This window comes from Erinaceus europaeus, chromosome 2 (genome assembly GCF_950295315.1).
Source record: "Erinaceus europaeus chromosome 2, mEriEur2.1, whole genome shotgun sequence".
Lineage (NCBI taxonomy): Eukaryota > Metazoa > Chordata > Mammalia > Eulipotyphla > Erinaceidae > Erinaceus > Erinaceus europaeus.
Window position 1 is genome coordinate 141,504,573 of NC_080163.1, and position 25,254 is coordinate 141,529,826.

Below are 25,254 nucleotides of genomic sequence, written 5' to 3' on the forward strand. Positions count from 1 at the left end.
GGAACTTCTCCCAGTGTTGTGGTGCTTCCATGTGGTGCTGGGGCTCAAATCCAGGGCTTTGTGCATGACAACTTGTGTGTCAGCTGGGCAACAGAACTCCTGCCTGCTGCTCTGCAGCTTCTCTTTTTCCCTGAGAATCTCCCCAGGCTATAGAGTGCATTAGCTGTGAAAACAGTTCCTGCTTCCTAACTAAGCCTGTCAGAGATTACCTTATAGGTTTAAGAAAACTAAAGAGTAGAGATTATTGTAATATCCCACCAGTGGCAGGAAAGGGTAGTTAACTTTAATGACAAAATTGAACACTTACAAGCAAAGGCCAAAACAAACAGTTCATTAATCGATCAAGTCTGAGCATATATAAAAGTATGAAAAATAAAATAACGGTGACTTCAAATCCAGTGATAACAATATATGGTTCAGGGGCTTGTGCGAGGATAAAAAAGGTCATAGATGTTGCAGTTAGTGCCTATAAAGAAAAAAAAATTGTTCAATTACTGAATAAGTTTAAGATGTAAAAATGATTTCTGAAACAAGTAAACAAAAGGGTTCCTGTTCATATGCAGACATACCTAGAAGAAGAAGCCTGGGTAAAATGTATGGATTGTTGATTTCTGCATTATAGAGAACTAGGTGTCCCTCTATGTTTTCAATTTAATTATTCCACTTGTATACCTTGTACTATCACCTCCCATATCTGTTCTCCTAATCTTTCGCCACCAAGTATCTCCTTTTCCCTCAAGTACTTCCAGGCTTTCCTCCTTCATCATCCTTCCTTTTGCTCATGTAGCTATTGTACAGATCCCAGCCTGAGTTCTTTTAGGGAGTTGACTCACACCTCTCTCTCATCCCTAGTTAGCCATCTCACTCCATGTACTATCTCCATCTTCTCACAGATTATACCTATCACCTGTTTGTCTCCCAGACTCAACTGAACATTTCCAGGAGTCAGATTTTTCTGTTGTCTAGGTCTTCATGCAAACCTGAGAATATACTAAATACTCAAATTGTTTTTTAGTTTTTATTGCCACCGCCAGGGTTACTGCTGGGGCTTGGTGCCAGCACTAAGAATTTAGCACTCCCAACGGCCACTTTTCCTCCTATTTTATTTGACTGGACAGAGATAAATTGAGAGGGGAGGAGAGATGGAGAGGGAAAGAGAGGGAGAGAAAGATAGATACCTGCAGACTTGCTTCACCGCTAGTGAAGCAATCCTGCTGAAAGAGGAGAGTAGGGGCTTGAACACAGGTCCTTATGTGGGTCTTTGTGCCCAATGCTATCTGTGCTTAGCCAGGTGTGCCACTGCCCAGGCCCAATAGTCAGATTGTTTGTTAAGGGAATTAATATGTCAGAATTAAAATTTTTCCACAAAAGTCAGGTCTTCTCCCAGTGTTCCAATGTTATCAGTACCTGGCATAAAACCCCAGATTTTAGGTCACTTCTTCCTTCATTATTTACTCCCAATTCAAAGCTATTTCTCCATTCTTTGAACTCCAGAATTTGCTAAACCTCATTTATGCATTCAGACTTGTATCACATTAAGTTACTTCTCAGAATTACAGACTATTACTGTGGGGAGAAACTTGTATTTAGTTTATCTTACATTCTGAAGTGTCTTTCCTTTATAGCATACCAAGTGTTCATCTATAATCTTTGCTACCTGGAAATGTACTGACTTTACAAGTGGACATATCATTTTTGAAACTTTCAAAATACAAACTTCTTCCTTGTAGTAAGCGGAACTGTAACTCTGAACCATTTTCACCCATTCTCTTACATGGCTCTTCTCTAAAATTAAGAAAATTATTTTTTCTTGTCATTTTCTCTTCTTGAATTCCTTCAGTTTATTTCCCTATGACAATTTCTACTCACTACAACAGCTAGGTTATCATTCTCCAAAGGATGATACATTCCCTCCAAACATCTGTTCAGAACTGACCCAATGCTCCTGGTATGTTTGACACCCCAGAAACCGGCATTTCCCTTGCCCATGCTCCGGACTGTATCAGTCTTGAGCTTGACCACATCAAACTTCTTTGGTAAAATAAGCTTATACAACATCCAGCAAAACTCAGCATGGCAGGATGAAGTAGTTAATTTTGGCATGTGTGCTTAATTGGGTGTGCCACTGCCTAACCCTGGTATACTAAGCAATTAATCTTAATTAAAAAATTGGGTGGGGGGGGGAATGGGCTGTGGTGCACCCTGTTAGATGCACATATTATCTTATTAATGACTTGGGTTCGAGCCCCCATTCCCCACCTGCACGGTGTGTGGGGGGTGGATGCTTCAAGAGCAGTGAAGCAAATACTGCAGGTGTCTGTCTGTCTCCCTCTCTATTTTCCCCTGTCCTCTCAATTTCTTTGTCCTATTTAATAAATAACATAATTTTAAAACTCATTTTTAATAGCATTTGGGCTGAGTGGTCTCACTGCAGCTGCTTCACCGGGTATTCCGGGTACCCGGTTTATGTGAGTCATTCAAGGAGAGATGCTCGATTTGCAAAGTCCTCCCCCCTCCTCCAGGACAATGCATTTTTTTTTTCTTCTTCCACCCTACCCCCACCCCTCCAGGCTGCAGAGCTAAATAATACTTTGCCTCTAGAGAGGCTTTGGTTAAAAAAAAAAAAAAGTCTGTTACTGTTGAATGTAAAACATTAATTCCCCAATAAAGAAATAAATTTAAAAAAAAAAGTCTGAAAGCGGACTTCTGCCCCACACTGTCCAGTCCTCTCTCCCTGCCCTAGAGGCAGCTTGCACACCGCCTCCCGCAGCCCCTGCAGTGGCCGGGCTCTCACCAACCGCAGCATCTTCACGTGACCTTTCACGCTGAAACAGAAGGGGCGATGCTGAATTTTCACTTTCAAGGGCGGCATCTCCCTCGCTGGCTCGGCGCCTGCACTTGCCATCCGGCCCCTCTGGCCAGCACACGGGCCCCCCCGCCAGCCCGCAACCGCCTCTGCAGCCGTCTCGCACTTTTTCTAGGCGTCTCACCTTCGCGCACGCATGCGTACGGCGCCGGGTTCGTCCTCACTCGTGCGCATGCGTCTAACTGTAGTCTGCTACTTGGGGCTTTTCTGGCTCGGTGGGCGTGTGCAGCAAGGGTCACGGTCAGTGTTAGCAAGACCGTGCGCTGCCAGGCACCTGTAACAACTGCTCTCCGCCTCTCTATGCAACTTTTCCTATCAGGAACTGCTTCCGGGGCGGGAGAAGGCAGGATGCTGCAGACCATCAACATCACAAGTTCCACCTCCCTAGTTTTTACCTTGCTCTCTTGTTTTAGCGTGGCCACCATCATTCTTCCTCAGCATTTTATTACCAGCTGATATGTTCTCTTTCTTTCTTTCTTTCTTTCTTTCTTTCTTTCTTTCTTTCTTTCTTTCTTTCTTTCTTTCTTTTTCTTTTTGACTCCACGATTATCGCTGGGGGTTGGTGCCGGCACTACGATTTCTTTTTCCCATTTTATTTGATAGGACAGAGAGAAATTGAGAGGGGAAGGGTAGACAGAAAGGAAGAAAGAAAAGACAGACACCTGCAGACCTTCTTCACAGCTTGTGAAGTGACCCCCTGAAGTTAGGGAGCCAGGGGCTTGAACCTGGATCCTTGGGCAGGTCCTTGTGCTTTGTGCCATGTGCGCTTAATCGGGTGCACTAACTCCTGGCCCCTCTTCTTTGTTTTACTCTACCCCGTCTCCCCTCACCCCCCCCCCCCCCCCCCGTCTCCCCACACTGGTGCGTGTTTTCCCCTTAGTACAACTTGTGGCCCTCAAGAAAATGGACTTGAGTTTGTTGATGACTCAAATGAAATCACAGCTCCACTTAGCTTGCAGTCTGTCTTTTTCAGGGATATAAATTACATTTGGCTCTCTTTATGTGATTTTAAACTCTGTCTTGGATAATCCATCTAGAACTCTTTAAATCATGCCCATTTTAGTTTTTACTCCATTTCATCCAGGCTTCTTTCAGTTAAATCTGATCAGCAAGAACCTCCAATGTCCTCACCCCAAGTTTATACAAAGATGTGGAACTTAACCCTGAAGTCTGTATACGGAGAGGAGTGGGGGAGCCCTGTGAGAAGTAGGTCTGTGGCATATATTACAGGAAATGTGAGCGGGTTGAGGCTTTCTGGTATCAGTGAATGGATAATGCTCTTCAAATGGCTTCCTTTTCCCTCTCACACTTCTTGCACCCCACACACTGGAGAAGGGTAGGATGAGTGTCATTGCTTTTACTGCAACACCTCACATTCCAGATCTTGGGGTCACCCACACTTGGGCTACTTGCTACCTGACCCACAGACTTCCTCCCTATCCTTGTTTTCTCTCCACCTGGAATGTTAGTCGTGCATTTAAAAATATTTATATTTAATTAATTTTAAAATATTTATTTATTCTCTTTTGTTGCCCTTGTTTTGTGTTGTAGTTATTATTGTTGCTGTCATTGTTGGGTTGAACAGAGAAATGGAGAGAGGAGGGGATGACAGAGCGGGGAGAGAAAGGTAGACACCTGCAGACCTGCTTCACCGCCTGTGGAGCGATTCCCCTGCAGGTGGGGAGCCAGGGGCTCAAACCCGGATCCCTCGGCTGGTCCTTGAGCTTTGCGCCACGTGTGCTTAACCTGCTGCGCTACCGCCCGACTCCCTATTTATTTATTTTTAATGAGAGAGATACAGAGAGGAGGATAGAAACCAGAGCACTGCTCAGCTCTGGTTTATGGTGGGTGGTACTGGGGATTGAATCTGGGATATGATAGCCTCAGGCAGGAAATATTTTGCATAACCATCATGCTTTCTTTCCATCTTAGTTGTACTTTTCTTTTTAAAAAATACTTTATTAATTTATTATTGGATAGAGACAGAGAGAACTCAGAGGGGAAAGGAAATAGAGAGGGAGAGAGACAGAGCAACGCCTGCGCCCTGCTTCACCGCTCTTGAAACTTTCCTTCTACAGGTGGGGATTGGGGGCTCGAACTCAGGTCCTTGCGCACTGTAGTGTGAGCGCGTAACCAGGTGCATCACCATCTGGCCCCTTATTATTATTTTTACCAGAGCACTGCTTAGCTCTGGCTTATGATGGTGCCGGTGGATTCATGGTGCAGGCACTGAGCCCAGCAATAACCCTGGAGGGAAAAAAAAAATTAAAAATAAATAAATAAAAAAAAAAATAGGGAAGCTTCCAATAGAGGGGATGGGATATGGAACTCTGGTGGTGGGAACTGTATGGAACTGTCCCGTTACCTTACAATTTTGTTAATCATTATTAAATCACGAATAAAATAAAAAAGAAATAGATGCTTGATTAAATAAATCATAATTGAAGTCAGGGGATAACAATTATTTGCTACCTATCACTAGTCATGGCTTTATTCTGCCAGGGTCTCATCAACAGGAATATTTCCCGGCTGCAATGGGCCAAGTCCTCCTCCCTCAAGATATTTTTCCCTGGCAGAAGATGAAATGCGATCGTGTCGCTTTAAGAGCCCGGCTGCACAGGGCGCCGGGATTGGGGGCGCGCGGACCTGGCGGCGCCGTGCGGGGTTGGGAGGCGGGCTCCGCTAGCAGGCCGCGCATGCGTAAACTCGCGCCGGCTGGACGCTCCGCCACCCGGCTATGCTGCTGCGGCCACTGTGGGGCCGGGTCTCCCGGGCGCTTCGCCGGGGACAGCGGAGGAGCCCCGCCTCGGCCGTGGGGCTGCGGGTGGCACAACACGGGACTTGGGCTCCCGGTAACGCGTCTATCCCTTTCTCTTCGCCGGCCGCTGGGTCGCCGCCGCCCTATCCGTGTACCCCGAACTCCTCCGCCGAGCTTCTCCGGCTAGGCGCCCGGCACTGCGAGGAAGGCGGGTCCCCGGGACGCGGGTCGGAGCGCGGGGTTGGCGCTTCCGGGCTCCCCGCCGCTTACCTGCTGGGCCGGGCTGGGGGCCCCGCAGCGCGGAAGGTTCCTCCCCAGCCCTCAGGCGAGGTGCTCGGTCCCGGGCTCCCGTCTCTGAGGAGCTGCGGTTAACTGGCCGGGGATGCCCACGCTCCTCCAGCAGCTACTACTACTACTTCTTCTAGCGTTTGCCCTTCTTCCGTAGCCAGTCAACAGCGTCAGGTTGAGCCTGATGTAAAGTTTCGAGACCTCCTTTGAATCTGGAGAGGTGGCAGTCGTTGACTATGTGGGTCATAGTCTGTCTGTAGCCGCAGGGGCAGTTCGGGTCGTCTCTGGCTCCCCAGCGATGGAACATAGCAGCGCACCGGCCATGGCCTGTTCGATAGCGATTGAGGAGGGCCCAATCATAACGTGCTAGGTCAAAGCCGGGTTGACGCTTGCAGGGGTCTGTGATGAGGTGTTTGTTCTTTACCTCAGCTGACTGCCAGCTCTGTTTCCAAGAGTCTGCCGCTGGTCGAGGCCCTCTCTCCCTCCCCTTCAGAAAACGGGGCAACTGGCGCACCCGCTTCTGGCTTTATGGGGGCCTCCTCGGAAGCACCCGTGGGTGGGTGGCAGGCAGCCTCGTCAGCCCAGAGCCGTCTGGGACTCACTCTAGCCCGTGTGCTGCGCTGCTCCTGCGAGGGTCTGAGATGAAGTGAAAAGGGCGCTGTACTGAGTGGGAGGAGCTGAGCACATGTGGGTGCCGATGTGCCAGTGGGTCCCGGTGGTGCTCAGTGTCACAACTTGGGAGGGCTGAAAAGACCTTCATTCGCCGTTGGAAAGAGCGGTGTCCATAGTGTTATTGGAAAACCTTTTTTTTTCTTCAGGAAGCAAGCATTAAAATGACTGTGCTGGTTTAATAAATGAGGACAAGGAAATGAACTATTTAAAACTGAGTTTAAAAAGTGATTTCTCCCCACCTGCCAGGGGGAAAGCTTCGTAAGTGGTGAAGCAAGGCTGCAGGTGTCCCTCTGTCTCCTCTCCCTCCCTATCTCCCCTCCCTCTCAATTTCTGTCTCTGCCTAATAACTAATAAAGTTAAAGAAAAGCAACTAAAATTGGCTTTTTTTTTTTTTGTAGATGAAGATACAGGAAATGGAAAAGAGAAAAAATCAGTGGTAAGTCCCTTTTTTGTGCACTCTCCAGCACAGGATATACGGAATATATATATGTGTGTATGTGTATATGCATATGTATGTATAATATATATATCATCTTGAGAGTAGTAAGGGAATGTTTGCACATAATATATATTACCATGTTTGTTTTATACACACACACACACACACACAATGTGCGATGTCTATAGATATATCTTCACTCTGTCTATGAGTGGGATCATCCCATATTCATCGTTCTCTTTCTGGCTTATCTGACTTAACACGATTCCTTCAAATTCCATCTAAGATGAGATGAAGAATGTGAATTCACTATTTTAAATAGCCGAGTACTATTCCATTTTGTATATATACCACAACTTAGCCACTCAAGTAGAAGTTGAAAAATAAGAACAGAAGGGAAAACACAAAGCAGAACTTGGACTGGAGTTGGTGTATTGCACCAAAGTTAAAAGACTCTGGGGTGGTGGGGAGAGGGTACAGGTCTTGGATGATGGCAGAGGAGGGCCTAGTGGGGGTTGAATTGTTAAGTGGGAAACTGAGAAATGTTACACATGTACTAACTACTGTATTTTACTGTCAACTGTAAACTATTCTCTAATTAAAAAAATACACACACACACACATACACATCAGGATAATCTGTTGCCACCTCTGGGTCTCAAACCCTTCTCTATAACCCATCTCTGTGACTAGTTTCTTGTAGGTTCTAAAGTTCTGCACAAATTAAGAGTATATATGTACTCATGTCCTTTAGGTGGATGAGTGACTATAAAGGAATGTGGGAATTGCTCCCCCAGTATGGGAAAGGTTACATTGGTAAGACAGCCTGGATGCTGACCACTACTTCTACCTGTCAGTGTTGAGAATGGTGGGTGGCTGGGGCATCAGAGACAATCCACCAGGCTCCACCATCATGGACCATCCAGGGCTGTGATACTGAGATACCAGTTCTGGGGTAGGACTGTGGCTGATGTGAAGTGGAAGGTCATGTTAGACTTGTCCACAGGATGCTGGAACCTTGAGCTGACTAGGGTGAGGACAATATTTCCGTCACTATCAATCCAGAGCCTTTGTTTCTTTTCTTTTTTTTTTAATTATTGTTTTTTAATTTGATAGGACAGAGAAATTGAGAGGGGAGGGGAGATGGAGAGGGAGAGAGAAAGAGACATCTGCTTTACTGCTTCACCACTCTTGAAGCTTCCTTTCTGCATGTGGGGACTGGGGGCTTGAACCCCAGGCCCTTGCACCTGATAGCCTATGTTCTCAGCTATGTGTGCCACTGCCTGGTGACCAGGCCTCATTTCTTAAGGGAACTGGACATCAGTGGGCTCTGTAGCTGGGAAGGGAGTGTCTGGGCAGGTGACAGAAATACAATGTTTGGGATGCAGGGGCAGAAGGTTTGGGCAGGTCCTATGGGATGTGATGGGAAAGAATGAAATCACTCTGAGATGACTAGTGATTGAAATGCTTGGAATCTTTGGAAGTTTGTTGAAACTAGAGGTGATATATATATGTGTATATATATGGCACCATGGAAGGGTGTTGAACTGGATGGGGACTAGTACATTATCATACTGCTACTACTAATTATTATTATTATCTTTATTTATTGATTGGGTAGAAACAGTCAGAAATCGAGTGGGAAGGGAGCGATAGAGAGGGTGAGAGACAAGACAGACACCTGCAGCACTGCTTCACCACTTGTGACGCTTTCCCCCTGCAGATGGGGACTGGGGGCTCGAACTCAGGTCCTTGCGCATTGTAACGTGCGCTCAACGAGGTGCGCCACCACCTGGCCCCTTATTATTATTTTTACCAGAGCACTGCTTAGCTCTGGCTTGTGATGGTGCCGGGGGATTGAACCTGGGACTTTGGAGCCTCAGACATGAGAATCTCCTTGCATAACTGTTATATTATCTACCCTCTGCCCATAGTACTTACTGAGCTAGCAATGATGAGCCAATTTGCTTATGAGCTGGGTCTTTCCTAGGTTCTTTTCTGACATCCCCCAAACACATAGTGGTTACTCCATAAGAAGAAGTGTGGAGTAGTTCTAAGGTTGTTCTTAGTTATACTTTGAGTTTCTTTGTGGATCTGGGGACTTGGAAATCATATACCTCCTGCTAGAAGCGAGTTTCAGATCTGAGATGGCAGTAAGTGAGGCCATGGTAGGTCTGAACAGTGGTGAATCAGGGTGCCACAGTGTGCATGCTGTGGGAATTGCGGCTACTTTGGTCTTTGTGACAATCAGCAAAGAATGGAAGACTGATATAAGTTTGAAGTGTTCTATTGCAGTGCTAGTAAGCAAAGATATTCTTGAAGAGTGAGAGATCTCTTCAAGAAAGGAAAATGAGCCTTGGTTATAAACTCTGAGGGTTTTTTTCAGTCATAATTTTGGGAGGAGTTTGAGATTACACAGTTGATTGACAAGCTTGGGTGTATATAATCAATATTATTCTGTGCATGTGCTAACCCATAATGCATACACTAAAACTTGGGGGGGGGCTGCAATGTGAATTTATTAAATGACATAATGAAGCAGGGGCTAGTCTCTCTTTGTGCCTTCTCCACCTGTGGTTATTGACAGATGGGCATTGTTTCCCATCAGTAAGTCAGGTAATATTTTACTTATGGACTCTGTCCTTTCTCAGTATGATGGGTGTGAAACTTGGCAGGACCTATACCTGACCATGAGTTCTGCTACCTCACATTCTGTTCTTTACATCCTTCCTGAGTGGTTTGGCACCTTCTGCTGGTCTTCTTGCAACAGGCAGCATTTTGCTCTTTTTAAGATGGGTCTGGAAACTCCCTAAACTTCTGCTGAAGTGACTAAGTAATTTTCTTACTTTACTGCTAGTCTACCATAACATGGAGACTGTGAACAGAGCAGTGGGACTTCCAGAAGACAGTGGCTAAGGGTAGCCTTGGGGAACCTTCAGGCCTCCTGGGAGATGGGTGAGTGGGCCATGCAGCAATGTATGAACAGAGTAAACTTTAGCTGCTGCATGGACAGGCCTCAGATGGAGAGGGCAGGCTTTGTATGGTGTAGAGGTTGACAAAGAGGAGGGTAGTTTTATCGTAGAAGGTAGCAGTCTGGGGGCCACTTGCAGTGGGCCTGGAGGTTGTCACTTGGAGAAGAGTATTATTTTGTTATTGCTAGCAGTAGGAACTTGGGGATTTCCCCAAGGATTTTGGCTTGCATATCTTGGTTTGAACCAACTGTATTGCTTACCTGAGATGTTCCCAAGAAACTGTTCCATGGGACCTAGTGGTGGCTCACCTGATAGAGCACAGGTGCTACCATGCACAAGGACCTAGGTTTGAGCCCCCAGTCCTCATCTGCAAGGGAGAAGCTTCACTAGTGATGGAGCAATGCAATAGGCACCTCTCATTTCCTCTTTTTGTCAGAAAGAAAGAAAAAGGAAAAATGGCTACCAGGAATGATAGAGTCATGTAGGCACTGAGCCCCATTACTAACCCCGGTTGCAAAAAAACAAAAGTGAGGGGGAGGGAGGAAAGAGAGAAAAAAAGAACTATTCCCTGATGCTCCTCTAGGCACAGTATCCGATTCTGATGTGCATTGTCTTCTGCCAGATCTGTGTGGAGGGCAATATTGCTAGTGGGAAGACTACGTGCCTGGAATTCTTCGCCAATACAACAGGCATTGAGGTATGGCCTCTATCTGGGGTTTAAAGGAACTTGTATAATCTTGGTGGAATAATTTATAAGGGTATAAATCAGCCCTGATCAATAGAACTGTAATATAGAGCCAGGAGGTGGCGCACCCTGTGCATGCAAGCATGAAGACCCGGGCTCAAGCCCCTGGTATCCATCTGCAGGGGGAAATCTTCCTGAGTGGTGAAATAGTGCTGCAGGTAACTCCCTCCCTCTCTGTCTCCACCATCCCTCTTGATTTCTCTCTCTATCCAATTAAAATATTCATTAAAATGGGAGTCGGGTGGTAGCACAGCGGGTTAAGTGCACGTGACGCAAAGCAAAACGACTGGCATTAAAGATTCCCGTTCGAGCCCCTGGCTCCCCACCTTCAGGGGAGTCTCTTCACAGGCGGTGAAGCAAGTCTGCAGCTGTTTGTCTTTCTCCTCTCTCCATTCTCTCTGTCCTATCCAACAACGAAGACATCAATAACAACAACAATAATAACTACAACAACAATAAAAAGTAACAAGGGCAACAAAAGGGAAAATAAATATTAAAAAATAAAAAAATTCATTAAAATAACTGTAGTATGAGCCACAAATAAAACATAGAACTTATAATAGCCTCAATAAAAATACCAAAAGAAGAACAAGGAAGTAACTCACTCTTGCACGAACACCCAAGCTCCCATCATTTCTTGATACATGTTCTTAACCGGGTGTGCCACTGCCTGGCCTTCACACCATTTCTTAACTGATAGACCTGGCTCTCTGTGCCTGCACTATTCGTGCAGACAATATAATTTGTTCTAGACACCTGCTTTCTTTCTGAGTATCTGGAACTTTGATGTATCTGTCTACAGGACTGAGCTCTAATAAAAACCCTGACCTCACAGAGCTGAGTGTTTCCCATGGGATTCCTCTGGGAGAGAACCCTGAGAGCTAATGCCTGAATCCCTCAGATGCCACCCCATACAACCTTTTCTTTTGTGGATTTTTGCTTTGTTTCCTCTCATTGTAAATTTAGAGCTGTGAGTGCATCTCGATAAGGAATCATCAAACTTGGAGAGGCAATTGTTTCGGGGACTCGGTCAAACCTGTCCTGAGTGGATTAACCAATCCATAACATCTCAGTACTTACTGAAGACTTTGGAGTTCACGAATGACAGCAACAATGATAGTAGCATTAGTGTGAACATTGCATGAGGAGAATACTATATGCCAGGCACTGTTTCAGGGCTTCGTTACATGATCTAGTTTATTTTGCCCTTGCGAGAGTAGTTCCCACAATTTGGTTAATATTGCTACCTCCAATGCAAAGGAGAGAACTGAGGCTCCATGAGGTTAAGTGGCTTGACCAGGTTCACACTGCTAGTGCATGGTGGAGCCAGATCCCAGCCCCTGCTGTCTACTTCAGGGGTTATTCTCTCCTGTGATTTTTGTATCTTAGGAAGAGCTGTGCTGACTTGAGCAAGGCCACTTCATCAGTTCACTGCTCTCTGATCTCCCCAGCTAGGTTACCCTCCCTAGGGTAGGTTGTTATGACCCTTTTTCGATATTCTTTTTCAGGGTTAGATTTCTGTGATGATTTGGTTAATAGCTACTTCCCCTAGTAAGTTTAAAGTCTGATGAAAGCAGTATCTGGATGGTTTTGTTTTCATCGTATCCTCAGGCACTTGGCACAATGTAGGCTCAATAATGAAGGTGGAGGCTTCCTGTGACCCAGCTTCTAGTGGGCCTGAGTAGTGCTGCATCTGCAACTTAGAGGACAGGTACAAAGCACTAAAAGTCTAAGTAAAGGGGAGTGACTTGGAAGGGGGCAGAGGATGAATCATACAAGAAGGGCTATTGGAACTAGATTTTGAAGAATGTTTAGGAGTTTTTCCTGTAATGAAAGTTGCTGTAGAGGGCTGGGGTAGATAGCATAATGGTTATGTAAAGAGACTTGTCTTTCTTGAGGTTCTGAAGTCCCAGGCTCAATCCCCAGTACCACCACAAGCCAGAGCTGGAAAAAAAGGAAAGTTAATGTGACGTCTGGGAAGATAGCACAGTGGCAGCACACTAGACTTATATGCATGAGGCCTCAGAGGTTGCAAGTTCAGTCCCTGGTACTCCTGTGCCAGAGTTGAGCAGTGCACTGGTGTCTCTGCCTCTTACATGCTGATTCATAGCTCAGAACTGAAGGGCAGCAGTTTTCTGATGTTTTCTTTCCTTCTAGGTATTAACGGAGCCCGTGTCCAAGTGGAGAAATATTCATGGCCATAATCCTCTGGTGAGTGGGTTGCTTCCTGGAGAACCAGCAGCTTCCCTTCAGCCACCTGGAGATGGTGGTAAGATTCCATAGACTAAGTCTGTCCCTGGCCAGGCACCTTCCATGCTGTAAACCTGGCAGGAGGAAGAGAGAGATGGTATCCATGGAGAGTGGCATCATGCTGGTGGTCTGAGGTCAGGGCTCTGCAAGGCATAACAAGTGTGCGGAGCCCAGGGATTTCCTGTCATCTTTCTGGAACTCTCCCAAGGGGTAGCCTTCCGTGCTGGGGATGTTTGTCTCCTGCTAGTCATTCTCCCTCTACCTTTCTTAGAAGAAAGTCTCCTCAGCTGTATGTCTAAATAACAAAAATCTCTAGTTTGGGCAATGTCCAGGGGCTCCCTCTGACTTACTCTGAAGCTACCTGCCTGCTTTCCTAAGGGTGGAACCCTAGTAAGTGCAAGACTCCAGTGTATCTGTGTCCTTTTCACTCCTATTATGTTCAGAAGGCTCTGCTGTGGGGGCCAGGCTCAGTGCCTGCACTAATAATCCACTGTTCCTGAAGGCTTTTTTTCTCCTTTCATTGCCCTTGTTGTTTACTGCTGTTATTGTTCTCATTGTTGTTGGATAGGACAGAGATAAATCGAGAGAGGACAGAGGGGGAGAGAAAGATAGACCTGCTTCACTGCCTGTGAAGCGACACCCCTGCAGGTGGGGAGCCAGGGGCTCAAACAGGGATCCAAAGCACATGCTTTGTGCCATGTGCTTAACCCGCTGCCCAATGCTGGGCCCCTTCAAATGAATTTTTACTGAGATAAACAACTTATGACACTAATAGAAGTTTCAAGTGTACATTATTATATTATAGAATTAGATTATTTTTGAATGGAAAGAGAGAAATTGAGAAGAAAAGGGGAGATAGAGATACCTGCAGCACTTGCTTCACAGCTGGGACTAGAGGCTTGAACCCAGATCCTCATGCATGGTTATGTGTGTGCTCAACCAGGTATGACACAGCCTGGCTCCCAAACTAGATTTATTTAAAAATCCATTTCCACTCTGGACAGAGGAGCCAGATTGCTAGATTTTTGTATGCAAAGTCTAAATTGAGCACTTCATCTGAATTGGATTCTATTGCAGGAATGTCTCTGTTCCTGAAACTGCAGGATAAGAGGGAGTGTCTTCTTTGACTTTCTTGAGATTTTCTTCACCTATGGTTAAGAACACTTGATGCTATTAATACCTAGCACTGGAATTTCAGGAAAAGCCTTCAGAGAAGGTGCAGCAAAGGTGAAGGCCCTGGCGGGGGGGTGGGGTGGGAGGGCATCAGGTTTATGTACTGGGGAAGCCCACTGAGTCTGTAAACAATAGTAGGAGATGAGAAATGATGGAAGCCATTCTCTGGGTAACTTTGAGTCTTGGTCTGAACTTTAGGTTTTGTTCTGAATTCAGTGGAAGCCCTGGGAGTTCTGTGCTGAGGAGTGACAAGAACTGGTTTAGGTTTAGCAGGCCCACTGTGGTTGCTGTACAGAGAACAGACTGCACGAGACAGTGAATGTGTACTGAAGGGCTGAATCAATGTTTCCTGGGGACCTTAGACACTTAGTTTTGCTGTTAATGGGTTGTCCTGTAGTTGCTCCCTTGCTAATAACTGTCCACTCTTGTGAGGACCCTGTGACAGAGTTGGGTTCATCTCTAGCCCAAGCTCAGTACACATAGGTGACATGAGGTAGCTGTGAGTGACTGGGCAATGGATCAGGCATATTTAGGTAAAGTGCTGCTTTGTCCTTTCTGCAGGCTCTGATGTACGGTGATGCCTTTCGCTGGGGCCTCACGCTGCAGACATACGTGCAGCTCACCATGTTGGAACAGCACACTCGCCCTCAGGTATCTTCCATCGGCTCAATTTCAACTTTCTTATATTGGCCCATGATCACCAGGAAGGAAAACCTTAGAGAAAGGCCACCCTGGGCTGTTATTACTCCTGTCTCGGGAGAGCAAGTTCTGTCTCCCTACAGCTCTTTGAGGACCAGCCTCAGCTAGCCAAGAAATTGCCAGGCTGTCACTTTGAACCTGAGTCTTTATAGTCCCGCCCCAACTGGGTTAAGCACTATTTAACTTGGTTCTTTTCTTCTCTTTTCTTTCTCATTTATTTATTCTCTTTTGCTGTCCTTGTTTTTTTATTGTTGTAATTATTTTTGTTGTTACTGATGTCATTGTTGTTGGATAGGACAGAGAGAAATGGAGAGAGGAGGGGAAGACAGAGAGGGAGAGAGAAAGAGAGAGAGACACCTGCAGACCTGCTTCACTGCCTGTGAAGCAACTCCCCTGCAGGTGGGGAGGCGGGGCCTCGAACTGGGATCCTTCTGCCGGTCCTTGCACTTTGCGCCACATGTGCTTAACCAACTCCGTTCTTTTCTATGTGGTCCCCGGACCAGGAGCAGCAGCAGCACCTGGGAACTTATTAGAAATTCACATTTCCTACTGAATCAGAGATTCTGGAAATGAGTCCCAGCAATCTGTGCTTTATCACGCTTTCCAGGTGTTTGTGATGCATGCTCTGCTTGTTGGCATGTTTAAGGGCCTCCACTCTAATGCGTGCAAGGCCTGGCACTTAGTGTAGTATGGAGAGAGAGCCTGATGGACTCAGCTTGGGTCAAATATCCACCCCTGGGCTGGTCAGGCACTGGGGAAGATAACAGTTGCAAACATGACTGTCAGGGTCTTTCCAGCATCAGGGATGTGAAAAGTGCAGAGTCTTGGCAAGGGTAAAGGCCTCACTGGCTGCCCAGTGGGTCATTGTGTGTGACGAAGGAGAAGGGTGATGTTAGTGTTATTCTCCTCCTCCTGGGGCATAGTCCTATCCACGTTCCAAAGGGCTCTGTGATTCCCCGAGGTGTTGAATCCTTGGGGAATTCCGGAAAGCCAGATCCTCAGGTACTCATGGCAGTGTCACCAGAATGTCACCCACAACCATCTTGAGCTCTACTTCAAACATAGATAGACCCTTCTGATTATGCAAATGCACCCTACCTAAGGCCCTTAATAATCACACTTTGTTATTACTGTTATTTTTTTAAATTGCCACCAGGGTTAGTTATTGCTGGGGCTCAGTGCCAGCACTACAAATTCATTGCTTCCAGTGGCCATATCCCACCCCCTTTTTTCCTTTCTATTTTGTTTGGTAGAACAGAGAGAAATTGAGGGAAGTGGGCGATAGAGAGGGAAAGAGAAAGATAAACACCTGCAGACTGACTTTACCATTTGTGATGCTTGCCCCCTGCAGGTAGGGAGTGAGAATAATAATCACACTTTGTACTTGGACAGCACATGGGCAGTTTTTCTAGCACTTCTCTCAAACCCACATTCCAGTGGAGCCTTACTTACGTCTCCTGGGAAAGTTGCTGCTATTGCTGCTGCTGCTCAGGCCATGGAGGAGGCTAGGGCAGGGAACCAGAAACAGGGTTCTCTGTGTGCCTCATTCTCCCTGTGACCTCTTGATTCTTGTATTCAGTATAGATTGTAGGCAGAGGGTGCAATAGGTCTTCCTAACCCTCCCCTCTTTGAATGAGTTCATGAATCACTTTTTTTTTTCTTTCCCTTTAGACGTTACCTGTACGGTTAATGGAGCGGTCCATCCACAGTGCAAGATATATTTTTGTAGAAAACCTCTATAGAAGGTATCAATCATTTATTCAACTTTGAGTTTTTTTTTTTTTGTTTTTTTTTTAAGAAGTGAAGCAGAAACTTACTAGATTGAGCGATACTGGGTACCTACTTTGTTATAGCAGTTATGGTTATCATGGAAATGCTGTGAAACAATCAACCAGACAGCTTTCTGTGTGGACTTCCATGTCTCTCCTTTCTTGGTAACTGCATGCCAGATTCTCCTCTGTTTCAGTACACTGTGCACCACACACATTGTAAAGCTTTTTCCTACTGTGAGCTGCTACTGCTCCCTCACAAAGCAGGTTTGATATGAGCCCTTCCATTCTCTGTATGCTGGGCCCTGTTCTGTCTCATCTGCAGTTGTCACCCTAAATGTCATATTCTCCCCTAACTACCCTGTCTAGATGGGTAAGCCCCTTGTCCCCTTGTACTTTATTTATTTAGCTGCATGATTTCACTACACCATACGGACTCTTCCTTTCAATCTCAGAAGCAGAAAAGGAGAAAGACATGGCAGCACTGCTCTGCCACTTGCGGGGCTTCCCTTATGCAGTTAGTCCTGTTTCACCCCAGAGACTTTAGCCCAAGTTCTTACACATGAGAAAATATGCCCTCTACCAGGTGAGCAGTCTGACCTTCATCTTTTTATTAATTTTCTTTTACACTGTATGAGGAATGAACTCAGAGTCTTGTGTAAGTCAACGCCACTGGGCCTCCTCCCTGCTCAATTTTCTAGATAGACGGATGGAAAGAAAGAAGACATGGTTGGGAGTGGGGCGGAAGCACAGCGGGTTACATGCATGTGGCAAAGCGCAAGGACCAGCTTAAGGATCCCGGTTCGAGCCCCTGACTTCCCACCTGCAGTGGAATTGCTTCACAGGTGGTGAAGCAGGTCTATAGATGTCTATCTTTCTCTCCCCCTCTCTGTCTTCCCCTCCTCTCTCCATTTCTCTCTGTCCTATCCAACAACAACACAATAACTACAACAATAAAAAAACAAGGGCAACAAAAGGTAATACATAAATTAAAAAAAAAAAAGAAAGAAGACATGGTTGGGAGTCAGGCGGTAGCACAGCGGGTTATGCGCACGTGGCACCAAGCGCAAGGACCTTGGGAAGGATCCCGGTTTGAACCCCCGGCTCCCCATCTGGAGCAGGGTCGCTTCACAAGCGGCGAAGCAGGTCTGTAGATGTCTATCTTTCTCTCCCCCTCTCTGTCTTCCCCACCTCTCTCCATTTCTCTCCTATCTTAACAACGATAACATCAGTAACAACAACAGTAATAACTACAAAAAAATTAACAAGGGCAACAAAAGGGAAAATAAATATTAAAAAAAAGAAGAATAGAGGGAGAGACAGAGAAAGGGTGACACCACAGTACTACTTCACCATCTATGGAACTCCTATGCCAGAACTTGAACCCCTAGCCCTGTGTGTGTGAGACAGGGTCATTTTCTAGCAGGCTCTCCTCTTCAGTCAGCCGTCTTCCTCATATTTGAGCCCCCCTCCATCTGCCTAGGTTCCCAGCAGGGCTGAGGTATCCACTGCTCAGTTCACACAGCCCTGTGTTCTCTGCTCTCTGCACATAAGCATGTTCACCCAGAAGGACAGGCAGCGGAGAAAAGGGAAGAACAAGGAGGCCTATTGGCATTTACTTCCTGCTCTTAGGAACTGACCCTGGGCAGTTGGGTGAGCTGCCCTGTCTTCTGATGGCAGTTCATATGCCTAGTTCTGTGTAGCAGCCAGTGATTCTTTTGTGAAGCTGGCCACCCAGAGAGGTATAGCCAGGTTCCAGACAGAGAGAGCAGATGTGGGGCTGCTGTGATAGCTCACCTGGGAGGGTGCCTGCTTCGTCATGCACATGGCTATGGTTTCACCACAGTATTCATCACACTGGAGGAAGCTTTGGTGCTGTGGTGTTTTTCTCCCTTTTCTTTGTCTTTCTTTTCCTACCTAAAAAAAGTCTGTTCAGACTGTTTTGTTAACAAAGAAAAAAAAAAAAGAGAAAAGAAAAGAAAAAGTGGGCGTGGAGTTAGTTGAATCCAGCTTCCACCCTGGCTTTGGGGTTTATTTTGCTCCCTTGCTAAACCTTCTAGAGTCCTGCTCACGTTTCATTTCTGTTATCCATCTTTGGAGAGCTTTGAAACAACTGCCTAGTTTAGGTCTTAGGACACTTACACAGGTTCTTGCCCACCTTGATCTTCATAAAATATGTGTTAATGTCCCTCCTACACACACACACGTACACACACACACACACACACACACACACACACACACATACACATACACACACCCCATATAGAAAACACAAACATTGGGAGTCGGGCAGTAGTGCAGCGGGTTAAGCGCACGTGGCACAAAGTGCAAGGGCCAGCATAAGGATCCCAGTTCGAGCCCCCAGCTCCCCACCTGCAGGGGAGTTGCTTCACAAGTGGTGAAGCAGGTCTGCAGGTGTCTGTCTTTCTCTCCCCCTCTGTCTTCCCCTCCTCTCTCCATTTCTCTCTGTCCTATCCAACAACTATGACATCAACAACAATAATAACTACAACAACAATGGAAACAACAAGGGCAACAAAAAGGAAATAAATAAATAATAAAAAAAAGAAAGAAAAGACACACACACACACACCCTCTCTCTTTTTTTTTAATTTTAAACTTTTTAAAAAATTAATTAATTTTATTTATTTATTCCCTTTTGTTGCCCTTGTTGTTTTATTGTTGTAGTTATTATTGTTGTTGTCGTTGTTGGATAGGACAGAGAGAAATGGAGAGAGGAGGGGAAGACAGAGAGGAGGAGAGAAAGATAGACACCTGCAGACCTGCTTCACCGCCTGTGAAGCGACTCCCCTGCAGGCGGGGAGCCGGGGTTCGAACCGGGATCCTTATGCCAGTCCTTGTGCTTTGCGCCACCTGCGCTTAACCCGCTGCGCTACAGCCCGACTCCCACACACCCTCTCTTATAGACTGCCCACACTAATGATGTTCCTCAGAAGCTGTTTGCCATTGCTTGTCCAAAAGCAGTTTTAAGCTAATGTCTCTGGGCTTTGGCTATACTAACACCCTAAATATTTATTTATTTTCCCTTTTGTTGCCCTTGTCGTTATTGTTGTACTTATTGTTGTTATTGATGTCGTTGTTGGATAGGGCAGAGAGAGATGGAGAGAGGAGGGGAAGACAGAGAAGGGAAGAGAAAGATAGACACCTGCAGACCTGCTTCACCGCTTGTGAAGGGACCCATCTGCAGGTAGGGAGTCGGACGCTCGAACCGGGATCCTTCCGCAGGCCACGTGTGCTTAACCCGCTGTGCTGCCACCTGACTCCCACCCTAAATCTTTTATTAAAACACTTCTGTGTTCAGTGTTTACTAATCTCTGTGGCTAAAATCTAGGTATTGAATAACATGGGACTTGTCCAGGCCTCTTTTATGGGCAGTACAGAAGACTCAGAACTTTTCTTCTTCTTTTCTTATATAGACATTTTCCTCCTTTATTACTTTTTTTTAAGAGAGGCAGAACCAGGACATCATTCTGGCATGTGCCATGCCAGAACTTGGCACCTCACGTTTGTCATTCTAGCACTTTATCCACTATGCTACCTCTGGGGCTGCAAGACTTGTAGCTTTTAATATTGTGAGGTATTTTCCTGCCCTGGTAACTTTATATGTATTTCCCTGTCCTGACTTTTCCCAGCATGCCTGGTATCTGTGGGACAGTGACCCACAGAAGGAATGTACAGTGCCCTCATTTCTGTTCTCTTCATTTAGTTAAGTCCATACAACCTCTAGAAGCCATAGATTCTCCTTTGACTATGTTGGAGTCTCTGGACCACTTACTGGGGTGTCACCTTTTGAAGCCAAGGGCTGGCCTACATGTGGTCTTGGAATTTCAGAGGCTGCTTGCAGAACTTTGGCACCCTGGAGGGCCATCACCTCAGTTTCAAGGATATGGGAGAAGGTGGTATTTCTCAACCTCATTCAGCAAAGTTCTCCAAAGGCCGAGGAAAGCTCACATAGGTTTCCTCACTTACACCCTGCCAGCCCCTGTGGACTGAAACAGCCTGCTCACAAATTAGAAATTTCTTTGAAGTCTCCTCTTTGACCTTAGGAATTCATCTGGATTTTACATTCTATTTTATGATCTGTTCTTCTGTGTGATCCTACAAGTACTAGTTTAGATTACCTAACATTGAGAAAAATGGACAAGTCTACAACAAACACCATGTTTAGCATGTGACTCAGAGTCCCCTTCCATTGTCCATGTCCCCAGGCCCCCAAATTTGGGAGGGAAGGGCAGTGAGACACACTTTCCCCATACAAGTGATTCCCTCATGGACCTTCCCAGCTCCTCTGTGATCCCTGGAGGTTGGAACATTGGCTTAGGTGGTTGAAGGCAGGGCAGGGATCCTGAACTAATGCTGTGTTTATTACTGGTACTTCCTATTCCACCTCTTTGAACAGACACGGCAAATGAGAGACCAGGATGGGATTTGAAAGCCAGTGCTCCCTCCTGACTGGTTGGGAAACTGACTGTCTAGACAGTGAGGGGGCAACAGTGAATCAGGGAGTGGTGAGAGACATTTCAGTTCATTCCTGAGCCTTCATTGCTTCAGGCTAACTTTTCCAGATAGAAATAGAGTCAGAGGGAGTTGGGCAGTAGTGCAGCAGGTTAAGTGCACGTGGCGCAAAGCGCAAGGACCAGAGTAAGGATCCCGGTTTGAGTCCCCAGCTCCCCACCTGGAGCAGAGTTGCTTCACAGGTGGTAAAGCAGATCTACAGGTATCTATCTTTCTCTCCCCCTCTCTGTCTTCCCCTCCTATCTCCATTTCTCTCTGTCCTATCCAATGGCAGCAGCAACAACAACAATAATAATAATAACCACAACAATGATAAAACAACAAGGGCAACAAAAAGGGGAAAAAATGGTCTCCAGGAGCAGTGGATTCATGGTGTAGGCACCAAGCCCTGGCAGTAACCCTGGAGGCAAAAAATAAAATAAAATAAAATAAAATAAAATAAAATAAAATAAAATAAATAAATAAAAGAAATCGAGTCAGAGATAGAAGGCATAGGGTTGGGGGAAGAAACCACAGCCCTGATGCTTCCTTCAATGCTGCAGGGGCCAGACTTGAACCTGGGTTGTGCACTTGAGTAGCACACTACTCTAGCTATTTTGCCAGTCTTTTTTTAATTAAAATTTTTGTTTTTATTTCTTCATTTCTTTAATGACAGAGCAATTCAGTAAGAGAACAGAGAGACATCAGGGCACTGCTCACTTCTGGCTAATGGTGGTGCCAGAGACTGACCCTGGACCTCTGGGACCTCAGGCATGGAAATCTGGCACAAGAACCACTGTGCTGTTGTTGGCCTACCTGCCATTTCTCCATTGCATATTTGCTACTTCAGCTTTTAGTTTTGGATGTGTTTTTGTTGTATTATCTCTGTTTCAAGGGCCTCTAAGTTTATTCCTAGGCTAGGAGTGGGGCCACTGTAGACCAAAGGTTTTTTTGTTCGTAGGCACAGTAAAAAAGTGTTTTCTATGAAAGCAAAAGAATTGGTGAGTGGAGGTTAGAACAGAAGACAGGGAACCCTGGGGAGGACTGATACACTGACTTCTGGGGCTGATGGTCAAACATTGACTAATATGTTGCTCCCCATGGAGTTCCCCCACTTAGTTGGGAGGGGGGTATGTGTGCCCATATTAATGTGTGTTGGTCTCTTTGCTGACACCTTAGGCCTCAAGGCACTGACATCTGCTTTACTGCCTCTGTTGTTTGCTTAGACACCTTTACCCTCCTACTGCTCAGTTCAGAACACCTCTTCCAGGGGCATCACAGGCATTCCAGCCACTAGGGGAGAATGGCCTTCTGCAGTTCGTGCCATGCCATGCCCTGTCATTGGATGACCAAGCAGGACTTCTTGTGCCTTTAGTCCCCCATACTGCCTCCTATAGCCAGTCTCCTGCCTCTCTCCATCCCCTCCCCAACGGGAGGCAGTTCACAGGGCCCAGTTCCAGACCACCCTCTTCACTCCAGCCTTTCCTCTGTAGCCATGCTGCACATAGCTCAGCACCCTGCACCTGCACCCAACTCTGCCAAGCCCAGTGAATCCCTGGTGGGCAGAGGATGTTAGAAGGAAGAATTCTTTCCCAGGCCTTTGAGAGGATTTGTTTCCTTTTGCTACTGCCACCCCTCTGTGGCTTCTCTGTTCTCTTCCAGGGCAGGGCTTGGAAACCCATGGGAGCAGGAAGAGACACCAGGTTTCTTTTTTATTCTGTGTTTCTTCCTTTTTAACCTTTATTTATTGGATAGAGACAGCCACAAATCTAGAGGGTAGAGGGAGATAGAGAGGGAGAAAAAGAGAGATACGTGCAGCACTGCTTCACCACTTGCAAAGTTTTCCTCCTGCAGGTGGGGACTGGAGGCTTGAACTCGGGTTCTTATGCATTGTAACATGTTCTCAGCCAGGTGCACTACCACCTGCCCCTGTGCTGCTGCTTAATTCTTTCCTTTTTTTTTTTTTTTTGCCTCCTCCTGTTCTGTTTTTGTTAACATTTGTAAATGTGTACAGTGCTTATTTTATTTTTTTTTTCTGTTAGTTGGAGTGTCTTTCCACCACTTCTTTTTAAAATTCTTATTCATTTTTATTTTTGTTGGATAGAGACAGAGAAATTGAAAGGGAAAAGGGACACAGAGAGGGAGAGAAAGAGAGAAACACCAGCAGCACTGCTTCACCATGGGGAGCAGGATCTTGAACCTGAGTCTTTGTACATGGTAAGATTTGTTCTTAACCATGTGTGTCACCTGGCCCTTAATTTTCACTTTGAATTTGCTCACTCTTTACAATTTATTTATTCATTTTATGAATGTGAGAAGGCCGGATCCCTGTTCTGGCATATGCAGTTTCAAAGATCAAACTTGGGGTCCTCTCACATTTGATTTCAGAGCTAAAGCATAGTTAAAGTCTGGAAAACATAGAAAGACATAGAAGAAAGAAAGGACTCTCATTGTCCTACAGCTCAGAGAATAACACTATAAATATTTCAGTGTCTTCCCCAATCTTTTTTTCCAGATGAACAAATACTCTAGAAAATGTGGCCAGGCCATATGTACACATTGCCATATGCCCTGCTGTTTTTATTGAGTCTTATGATCTGAGTGTTTTCCGTGGCTTTAAGTGATAATGTAATTTTACCACTTCATCTTTCAGTGATTGCCTGGTTTTCTGTTACAGAGCTATGGCAAGATTTAATTCTTGGGGGTTGGGCGGTAGTGCAGTGGGTTAAATGCACGTGGTGCAAAGCACAAGGACTGGCGTAAGGATCCCGGTTTGAGCCCCTGGCTCAACACCTGCTGGGGAGTTGCTTCACAGGCAGTGAAGCAGGTCTGCAGGTGTCTGTCTTTCTCTCCCCTTCTCTGTCTTCCCCTCCTCTCTCCATTTCTCTCTGTCCTATCCAACAATGACGACATCAACAACAATAACTACAACAACAATAAAAAACAACAAGGGTAACAAAAGGGAAAATAAATATAATAAAAAAAGGATTTATTTCTTGACTATTTTAAACAGTGCTACAGTGGGTATTCATGATTGTTTCCACACCACAAACTTGCAGAGATGAAATTGCTTTGCTCCTCCACCTCTCAGCCTAAGTGCTCTCTCTACTCTCAGGGGACAGTCTCCTTTCTCTGCTTGGAGTTCAGATCCCACACAGACCCTCCTACTAGGTAGAGCTATGCCAGTCGCTGAGTCATATCCTCAACCACTCCCAGGCAGTGGGAGGTCATATGCATTATTTAGGTGTCTTGTCATTACTGCATGCCCAGTATCATGTGGCCTTTGGTAATGCTCCTTTAGCCAAAGCCTGCCTCAGATCTTATTTATTTATTTATTTATTTATTTATTTATTTATTACCACCAGGGTTACTGCTGGGGCTTGGTGCCTGCATGATGTGTCCACTGCTCCTAGTGGCCTTTTATTTTTCCATTTGCTAGAGACAGCGGGAAATTGAGAGGAAAGGGGAGTTCTCTCTTTTCCTCTCAAAGTGGTATGTGAGAGAAAGAGAGATACCTGTAACACTGCTTCACTATTTGTGAAGTTCCCCCCTGTAAGTAGGGGCTTGAACCCAGGTCCTTGTACTATTTACTGGCTAATAGTTTTTAAAAAAAAATTCTAAAGATAAAGGGAGAGCACTACTTGGCCGTCTGTAGAGCTCTCCCCTGTGCTGGTGCCATGGTGCTCCTTAGTGGTGCCATGGTGCTTGAACCTGGGGCTCCATGCTTAGTTACACTCCCTGCTGGGTGAGCTATCCTCCAACGCCCAGCTCTCTGGGGCCACCCAAAAATATCTTCATGGGTCTGAATAAAATATTCATCTCTCATTGCAGAGGTGACATGTCTGAAGTGGACTATGTGATTCTGTCAGAATGGTTCAACTGGATCTTGCGGAACATTAATGTGTCTGTTGACTTGATAGGTGAGGTGTCCCTCCCATGTGCCTTCCCCTTGGCCGCTGAAGGTGTGTTGGGCCAGGCCCCTAGCCAGCAGGGACTGTGGGCAGGCTCCTCACCAGTAGTAATTCTTTCCCCCATGTTAATTCAGGTTTCTCCCAAGGGTAGACAGAATCTGAGGCCTCTCTGCCCATATTTCCTGCTGTCCCCT

General features: G+C 45.9%; 3 protein-coding genes across 16 annotated transcripts in view; 2 read left to right on the top strand and 1 right to left on the bottom strand.

Annotated features, from left to right (window-relative positions):
• Positions 1–2,958, bottom strand: part of CKLF (chemokine like factor) — a 36,501-nt gene extending 33,543 nt beyond the window's left edge. For 4 of the 7 annotated variants that reach the window (XR_009548273.1, XM_060185405.1, XM_060185404.1 and 1 more), the window contains exons 1-2: positions 2,795–2,958; positions 308–466 (exon numbers count right to left, since the gene is read on the bottom strand). Coding sequence is in view for 6 of the 7 variants with exons in the window: in XM_060185405.1 (XP_060041388.1) it covers positions 308–466; positions 2,795–2,905 (270 nt within the window). In the remaining variant the exon portion in view is untranslated. The remainder of the gene's footprint in view (positions 1–307; positions 467–2,794) is intronic. The other 3 variants (XM_060185408.1, XM_007517793.3, XM_060185406.1) reach the window with 2 other exon arrangements.
• Positions 1–25,254, top strand: part of CMTM4 (CKLF like MARVEL transmembrane domain containing 4) — a 533,141-nt gene that overhangs the window by 141,290 nt on the left and 366,597 nt on the right. The gene's annotated exons all lie outside the window — the stretch shown is intronic.
• Positions 1–25,254, top strand: part of TK2 (thymidine kinase 2) — a 44,236-nt gene that overhangs the window by 11,820 nt on the left and 7,162 nt on the right. For 2 of the 8 annotated variants that reach the window (XR_009548275.1, XR_009548274.1), the window contains exons 1-7: positions 5,514–5,718; positions 6,983–7,020; positions 10,579–10,692; positions 12,898–12,951; positions 14,725–14,814; positions 16,534–16,607; positions 24,981–25,069. Coding sequence is in view for 6 of the 8 variants with exons in the window: in XM_060185412.1 (XP_060041395.1) it covers positions 5,604–5,718; positions 6,983–7,020; positions 10,579–10,692; positions 12,898–12,951; positions 14,725–14,814; positions 16,534–16,607; positions 24,981–25,069 (574 nt within the window). In the remaining 2 variants the exon portion in view is untranslated. Of the gene's footprint in view, positions 1–5,513; positions 5,719–6,465; positions 6,600–6,982; positions 7,021–10,578; positions 10,693–12,897; positions 12,952–14,067; positions 14,218–14,724; positions 14,815–16,533; positions 16,608–24,980; positions 25,070–25,254 lie in introns of those variants that run through there. The other 6 variants (XM_016185874.2, XM_016185873.2, XM_060185412.1 and 3 more) reach the window with 6 other exon arrangements.